This window comes from Primulina eburnea, chromosome 1 (genome assembly GCF_022965805.1).
Source record: "Primulina eburnea isolate SZY01 chromosome 1, ASM2296580v1, whole genome shotgun sequence".
Taxonomy (NCBI): domain Eukaryota; kingdom Viridiplantae; phylum Streptophyta; class Magnoliopsida; order Lamiales; family Gesneriaceae; genus Primulina; species Primulina eburnea.
In genome coordinates, this window is record NC_133101.1 from 53,923,631 (window position 1) to 53,931,629 (window position 7,999).

The window sequence follows — 7,999 nt, forward strand, 5'->3', positions numbered from 1 at the left end:
CAAATGACGTAATTACCCTCAATTTATAAATGATTTTATAAATCTATGCTAGTAGGTAGAAATTAAAATCAAATAAATATTTTATTTATATTTATATATTATATAATATGATAATTATATAAATGAATTCGAAATAATTATATAAATAATTTTTATAAATCTCAATAAAATTATTAGTATCACTCGATTAACCTTAAAAATTGATATTTGACTTGAATCAAAAAATCAAGAGCTCAATTATCATATTATATAATATATAAAATTAGGTAAAAATAAATAAATCATGTAAGTACTATCGGCAAATGAACAAATAAAAAATATGAACTCAAGCAACAACTTTGAAATTATAAAATTTATTATGATAAGGTTAATTTTGTCATTACAATCTAATATATAAATTTAATCACTCTTATTAAAATCATACCAAACATTAAATATAATATCATACGTCTTATTTATCCTTAACTTATCTTTATATTATATATCACATGTTTATCCTATCATATGCACCAAATTATACCTTAGTTGACAGATTCCATAGTATTTTACGAGGTATATTTGTAATTTTTTTGTCCAAAGTTATCCATCTGTATTAATTTTTATGAACTGTGTAAATTCACGACCCAAGCTATCCGATCCAAATTAAATAAAATTATATTTTAGAAACATTGGGTCATTCTGGAAATCTTATTTCACCATCGGTAATCACTTCCATCAACTTCGCCTTAATTAGCTAACGATAATTTTGCACTTTGAAACAGTTAAACTGAGGAGAAGAGGTTTGACGAGAGGTAACTGATGGATTACAACGATGACACAAAAAATATATATACAATAGAAACACCATGTTATTCAAATCACTATGGGGGCAAGAACAACATCTAGAAAAAGTTGACATAGAACTTGATTTGTTTCCTTGCCAGTTCTCACTTGGCCTGGGCGAGTCTAGCCCGAATGGATTCAGGACTTGATATCTTGTTGATACTGCAAAAGAAGAAGATACTTGTAAACCGGTCATATAATGCTGAACCTCACACATCAAACCAGTTGAGCTTGGGCTGAGATACGAAATACTTTTAGAAAATAACTTTATGATTTGAGGGATAACTGCCGAGTGGTGGAGTATTTTGCAAAACTTACCATACAAGAACATCTCCGCTAGATGCCGATTTTTCATGAATCCATTCAGGAGCAAGTTCTTGCAGCAATCTAAGTTGTTCTTCTACCTCCCCTGTGATGGTATTACATGATTCAGCCGATACTCTATTTTTGCAATATGAAAAGATCAAGAATTTCCTTGTTAGAAATAGAGCTTACTTCTGTCAATCACATCCATATTGCCAGCTATTATCTTCTGAATGAGCTCCTCTTTTGTGAGGACAGAACGTCTAATACATTGAAACAGGAAATAAATCATGTTAAAGAGCTTGGGCAAGCCCGCGATCATTTGCAGCCTCCACTTCGCTTGTGAGATGGCTGGATCACGCTCCATTAATGCCTTCTTCTCCTTTTCTTGTATCTGTAGATGTAGACAAGTTATATCTACATTAGTTGATATCTTAATTAAAATAAATAGTTGATAAGTATGTCAAATATTTTGATTTGTGGCGTGTCACCCAAGCAATACGAGCTTACTGATTGTAAAAGAGCCTCTGGCAGAATGTCAAAGATTTCGCCACTGGCTGATAAATTTCCACATGTGCTTCTGCTAAGCTTATTGTTAGCATTTGCAATCTTAACAGGTGTGTCGAATTTCAGAGGCCTGTTCGGGGGTGGGCGCCTGACTAGTTTGCTTATTGATCCAGATGACTCATCATTTGGGCTCCTGCAACATCTCTTAGGCGGTTGAAGCATGGGCGTAGAACATATCAGCTGTGCTGGAGTAGAGCAAAGTTCCACCGGAGTTCCGAGAGTAGAGGAGCCATCTCCATTCTTGGCCAAATTTACACTTTTTACTGGGGTGTGGGTGTCAAGAAGGATCGATGGTGGTACACGAGCTGAAGCTGCCTCATTAGATGAGGATTCGGAAAAATCGCCAGAAAATGGGCTACTTGCATTCTCGGGAAGACTTTTAACAGACTTGGGTTCTGAATCAACCAAAACATGGACATCGATAACTGACTTTTCTTGCTTCAGATTTTCTGCAGTGTGCACTGAGCCCCGTGAGAAGCTTCTCCTAAACGATAGAGACAGATGTGATGCTTTGGATGAGTCTCCAAGCAATAATCCCACTTCAGGTGTCTCGATTGTCGGAGAAGAAGCTGAGGCGCAAACCAAGTTCCTAGAATAATCTTCCTTCAATCTATTGAATGGTTCAGGCAGCTCATCCTCAGGAACATCATCTCCCTGAAGCAGATGCACAGTCTATCAGTCACATAAATTCATGAAGAATAGCAGAAGCAGTAACTGGCAACCAACAACAGGATAAACAGCTATCTTGACAAGCTTACAATAAGATTTTTATTTTTCAAGGTTTTGGCAACCAAATGAAGCAAAGAATTCCCAGTACACATTATTCTAGCGCTGTCAGCCAACCTGACCGAAAGGTTGGATTTTCTAGTCTGCCTGCATAGCTTATTCATAACATAAGTCACATGAAATCAGATTATGATGCATCACGTGGTGGAATACTTTTCTACCATGGATTCAGTTTGACATGATACAAGGAATCACAGTGACATGAAAACCGTGCACAAATTGATGAAATACAAATGAACCAAGCAATTCTCCACATAGAAAACCAAAGTATGCAGAGTGCCAATGATCACATTAATGAACACCACCATCTTGACATGTGGTGCCAACTATAAGCTTGCTTCATATCTAAAATCACATTAAAATTTTCATATATACACATAAAAGGAGCTAACATAACATGCAATTCATAGGCTACTTGGCAAGTAAATGTTGTACCACCGGGTGGGACTTGTAGAATTCCACAAGCCGAGCACGGAAGACTTTCCTCAGCTGCTGCACGTTTCGACTATCAGATTTAGCATTATTTCCATCCCCAATGGCTTTAACATTCAAACTGATACGAAGATCAGGCTTAATACAGCAAGTGCGCTCATCACGCCTAAGAACCTTCTCAATCTCAATGACATCCGGCATGATAAACTTCAGTTGAGCTAAATGGCTATGTGTAAACCTTCTGAAATTTTGTCCATACCAAAAATAAAAAAAATCAATTTTCCAGCACAAAAAAGATAATAAATGAAAAAGTGAAAACATAATTCTTTAATCCGATCTTGCACACCTATCGGTTAAAGTTTCTACTTGGGGTCTAACATTAGAAAATAACGTTGCTGATCTCTTCAACTGTAGAAGCCGGAGCGAGCTATCCAAGCTATTGAAAAAATTATCCAATAGTTCATACCTGAAACATATGTATCATAAAGCATTTAATTACATTATCCAAAACCAGTCACAGCATTCTAAATCATTTTCAGACAGTCAAAATCACAACATATACAAAAATACAACACGCCTTTAACTTAACATACAATAGCTACCGGCATTCACTTACTTTTCCGGAAGCTTAATCTCTCCATCAGCGGATTTCTTTTTCTGCTTAACAGTGGCCGCAGATTCAGACCAGGTATCAAAATGCTCGTTTGTTGATCCAACGACCGGGCCAGGATTTGTGCTCTGGCCGGAACCCGATTCCCGCAGCTTTAGCGCCGCCTCCCTGATTTCTTTAATCGACATCGCCGCACTACGGTGGCGCATACGGCGAGGCGGATCAGCTGTCTTCCCGGGAGTTTTGACAGTCCATGGATTCGAGTCGGAGCCCGAGATCTTCCGGTTCTGTGGATCCGACGATGAATGGAGCGGCTTCTTCGACTTACACACATTCAGCAACGAAGATTTAGCAGATTCCATAGCTCAGACACACAGTGAAGGTGAGATGGAGGGAGTGCTATACTGATATATGCGAAGATGCGCGGGTCTTCTTCTTGGCGCCAACGGTTCCCGCGGGAAGATGAGGAAGGGTGATTGTGTAATTTGACCTTTTTCTTTAGGTTTGTTAAATTTGGGCCGGAAGGGACGATAAAGCATATCCACATAGATGGGCTAAGGAGTTGGACCTTAGGCCCATTCAAAAGGAAACTCACTTGGGCCCATTGAAGAGTTGGACATGGTTGGGATGAAGAATTATTTTTTCCCTTGTGAAGAATTAATATTATTTCTTGGAAATTCACTTTTTTTTTTTTAATGAATGATTCATTAAAATAGGTAAAAGTTAGTACAGATACAAATACACTGGGCATCCCCAGGGACAAATCAATCTAGCATAATTAGTCTGTAATCATATGAACCATAGCCCAGAGTCCAAAATTAAATTACATTGTCAGCATTTGGTACGCTCCGCAGCACATGAATCTTGATCTTCATTATAGTTCCATCCATATCTAGTTGCTCATGTTCGAAGATTGTCCTGTTTCTTATGTTCCAAATCTGATAAACCGTAGACCCTAGCGCAACACAGCGCATCGTATTCAATGCAGATGTACCTCGGTACACACCTTCTAAACGCAGCAAGCACAGCAGACAACGATCTCATAAGTTTTCGCATGCCAAGCCAAGATCGAATACTGTTCCATATTGCTTGTGAGATTGGGCAATCAAAGAACAAGTGGTTAACAGATTCAACAGCAAAGTTGCAGAGTACACACGATCTATCATCAAGGTAACCTAGCCTATCTCTAGTAAGCAATTTACGATGAGCAACAAGCCATAAATTAAACCTGTGCTTCGGCATTATGCAAGATTTGGCGATTAGAGGTTTCCAAGGCCAATTGTTCCATCTGCCCACAAAGAAATCATATACCTTAGATAACCCCTTAATGCCCCCAAACCACTCCTCCAATTTTATAACTGCATCCGAGACTGATCCATGAGCAGCAATCATTTCGTCTCTAATGGCAATAATTTGTTTTATAAGCGGTGATTGTTCTTTGTGCCAATCCCAACTCCAAACATTCTGAAAATGGCTGTATTCATGATTTACCCATTTTATCCAAAGACAATCTTTTTTGCTATGAATATTCCAAAGCGTTTTCGCAAGCAAAGATTTATTCCACGCTTTCAAATTTTTCAACCCCCAACCTCCTGCTTCAATTGGCTTGCAAAGTTCAACCCAAGCAATAGGTGGGTGTTTGGTTGGCCACACAAATTTCCGACACAATGAATAAATGTTATCAATAACGCACGAAGGAAGTGGAAGTATAGATAACCAATAACATTCAATTCCTTGGACAACTGACCTGATAAGCTCAAGTTTCCCTGCATGTGATAAAGAATTCCTTGGCCAGGAAGAGATCTTGTATGAGATTGCATCGACCAGGGCACTGTAATTCGATGCTGTCAATTTTCTTCCCGCAAGTGGAACACCCAAATACCGAAATGGTAGTTGCCCATGCGTGAATCCAGTGGCATCAATGATTTCCTGTCTAACAGTATCCGAAACACTTGCAGTGTAAACATCTGATTTCAAGAAGTTGATCCTTAATCCCGCCATATCCCCAAAGTTATTCAAACAATGCATAATCATAACAACACTACACACATCTCCTCTCGAAAGCAACAATAAATCATCAGCATAGGCTAAGTGCGTGATTGAAAATTTTTGGCACTTAGGATGAAATCCAAAATTATTATTACGTGACATGCGCTTCAAATCTCTTGCTAAAACTTCGGTGCACAAAGTGAACAAGTAGGGAGATAGAGGATCACCTTGACTGAAGTCCTCTTTGCCCCTCAAAATGTCCGTGAAAATGCCCATTTATCACAATTGAGTACGAAGTTGTTGACACACATTCCATGATCCAATCAACAAAGGTTGGAGGAAAATTCAAGAATGACAGAACATGTTTCAAGAAGCTCCAATTAACAGTGTCATACGCCTTCTTTAAGTCAACTTTGAGCATGCATCGTGGTGAGCCTCATTTCCTAGCATATTTCCGTAGTAGTTCTTGTGCCAAATGAATGTTATCAACTATCGATCTACCTTCAATGAAGCCCGCTTGTGCACCATCAACCAAATTACCAATAACCTGTCTCAGTCTGTTAACAAGCATCTTTGAAATTATCTTGTAAAATACAGTACAACATGATATAGGCCTATAATCATTTACCGAAGAAGTAGCAGCCATTTTCGGTATCAAGGATATTATCGAATGATTCCATTGTTTCAGTAGTTTCCCATTTCTGAAGAGTTCAAATACTGCCTTTGATACATCCGAGCCAATAATATGCCAAGTACTTTTGAAGAAGAATGCACCATACCCATCCGAACCAGGGGCTTTGTCATTATCAATATCAAAAAGTGCAGCATCGACTTCCGCTCTAGTTGGAACTCTAACAAGATTCTGCCATTCATCACTCTGAACTTTCGGCCCATCAAGTAGACTGTCGGAATGCAAGTTTGTTGTGGTTACTTTAGATCCCAAGAGACTCTTGTAGTGAATAATGAACTCATTTGCAATTTCAGCCATATCAGTAGTTGTGCAACCATCAGATTTTGTAAGAGCCACAATAGCATTACGCTTGTTGTTTCTCTTTATAAGATCATAAAAGAACTTAGTACATCGATCACCTTGCTTTGTGTATTGGATCTTCGCCTTCTGAGCAATGAATAATCTCTCCGCTTCCAACAATCTCTCTGCCTTGTGTCTGACATCTTTGTAACCATCAGTCACAATATCATTATTCAGTAGTGATTCTTGCAAGGCAACAAGTTCCTGCTTAGCTTTACCTGCACGCACAGATATATGACTGAAATTATTTCGATTGAGCTCATGAAGTGGCTTCTTTAATCGTTTGAACATATGCTTGAGTCTAAACTGTTCTGTACCACGTTCTCTGCACTTCCAATTATTCCTGACCAATATCTTGAAATTATCACTTAGAGTCCACATATTGAAAATTTGAATGGTCTTTTCTGTTGCCCAACATTATCAAGAAAAGATACAATAGAAAGAGTGTGATCAGAAACACATCCCGGAGCCAAAAACTCTGCCAAGCCCACGGTATTCAAGCTGAACCAATGACTATTAACAAGCACCCGATCTAACTTACAACGCACATGGGGGCTGAGCCATGTATAAAAACAACCAATATAGCGTAAATCAGTGAGATCAATAGAATTAATGCACTCAACAAAGTCCTTTGTTTCATAATTCTTAACTTTAAGTCCCCCAAGTTTCTCTTCCTGAGACAGGACATTATTGAAATCACCCAACAACATCCAAGGCTCACGGCAAGTAGTACCAAAAGAAATCAAATCATTCCATAACAATCTTCTTTGACAAATTGTATTAAGCCCATACACAAAAGTAGCATAAAATGTATGCTGTGTTCTGCGACAAGTGATTCTAACATGGATATATTGTTCATGCAAGCCAATGACATCAAGATCAACCACCAAGGGGTTCCATAAAACAAAAATTCTGCCCTTTGGACTAAGATGAAAATTATTAACGACATGCATACCTTGGAATCTTACACGCAACATGTTGTTGAGAGCCATATCATCGAATTTCGATTCTAAAATACCAAATACATCAATCCTATGAGTGCTCATGAGAGATTGGGCACTCTTTTGTGGATATGGGGTAAGTTTCTCTTCGAGTTGTATGCTTGTTGGGTTTAATGTTTCCATTTCTTTGTGATACCCCCAATGGGAGGATGGGCTCGGCCCGCTCTCGATAGCCCATCTCAAGTAAAGCCCAGCATTCAGAAGAACACTGGAGGTCACCCGGGAGGTCATCTCTGGCCGACCTCCCATATCAGAAGTTATAGCGATTGGAGAGGTCAGCCGAGCTCCCTGGCCGACCTCTCTGGCCGACCTCCCGAGCCGACCTCCTAGAAGGTATTATTGGGACGATCGGAGACCCTCGGCCGAGCTCCCGAGCCGAGCTCCCGTAAGGTCCTAGCGTCACGTGGGCTCATGCCTATGAGGGCCCTTACTCAGATATTAAGCGCATAGCCCGCAGAG

The 7,999-nt window shown here is 39.2% G+C and overlaps 2 protein-coding genes across 2 annotated transcripts; both read right to left on the bottom strand.

The window, feature by feature from the left end:
- Positions 1-576: 576 nt before the first annotated feature.
- LOC140831390 (CDT1-like protein a, chloroplastic) lies at positions 577-3,974 on the bottom strand. The gene is made up of 7 exons (XM_073195146.1): positions 3,527-3,974; positions 3,257-3,376; positions 2,914-3,151; positions 1,636-2,346; positions 1,318-1,519; positions 1,141-1,231; positions 577-984 (listed from the first exon to the last, which is right to left on the bottom strand). The coding sequence occupies exons 1-7, from the start codon at positions 3,880-3,882 to the stop codon at positions 927-929; spliced, it is 1,776 nt and encodes a 591-aa protein (XP_073051247.1). The 5' UTR covers positions 3,883-3,974; the 3' UTR covers positions 577-926.
- Positions 3,975-5,945: 1,971 nt separating this feature from the next.
- Positions 5,946-7,789, bottom strand: LOC140808116 (uncharacterized). The gene is made up of 2 exons (XM_073165145.1): positions 7,117-7,789; positions 5,946-6,943 (listed from the first exon to the last, which is right to left on the bottom strand). Exons 1-2 carry the CDS (start codon positions 7,787-7,789, stop codon positions 5,946-5,948), a joined length of 1,671 nt encoding a protein of 556 aa, XP_073021246.1.
- Positions 7,790-7,999: the final 210 nt, after the last annotated feature.

Excerpts from the sequence above, each read along its gene's own strand:
- LOC140831390 (XM_073195146.1), bottom strand. The coding sequence starts at position 3,882 with ATGGAATCTGCTAAATCTTCGTTGCTGAATGTGTGTAAGTCGAAGAAG. Across the intron at positions 1,520-1,635 it reads CAGAGGCTCTTTTACAATCA|ATACAAGAAAAGGAGAAGAA; the intron begins GTAAGCTCGTAT and ends CTACATCTACAG. Across the intron at positions 1,232-1,317 it reads TATGGATGTGATTGACAGAA|GGGAGGTAGAAGAACAACTT; the intron begins GTAAGCTCTATT and ends ATACCATCACAG.
- LOC140808116 (XM_073165145.1), bottom strand. The coding sequence starts at position 7,789 with ATGGGAGGTCGGCCAGAGATGACCTCCCGGGTGACCTCCAGTGTTCTT. Across the intron at positions 6,944-7,116 it reads CACTGATTTACGCTATATTG|AAAAGACCATTCAAATTTTC; the intron begins GTTGTTTTTATA and ends GTTGGGCAACAG.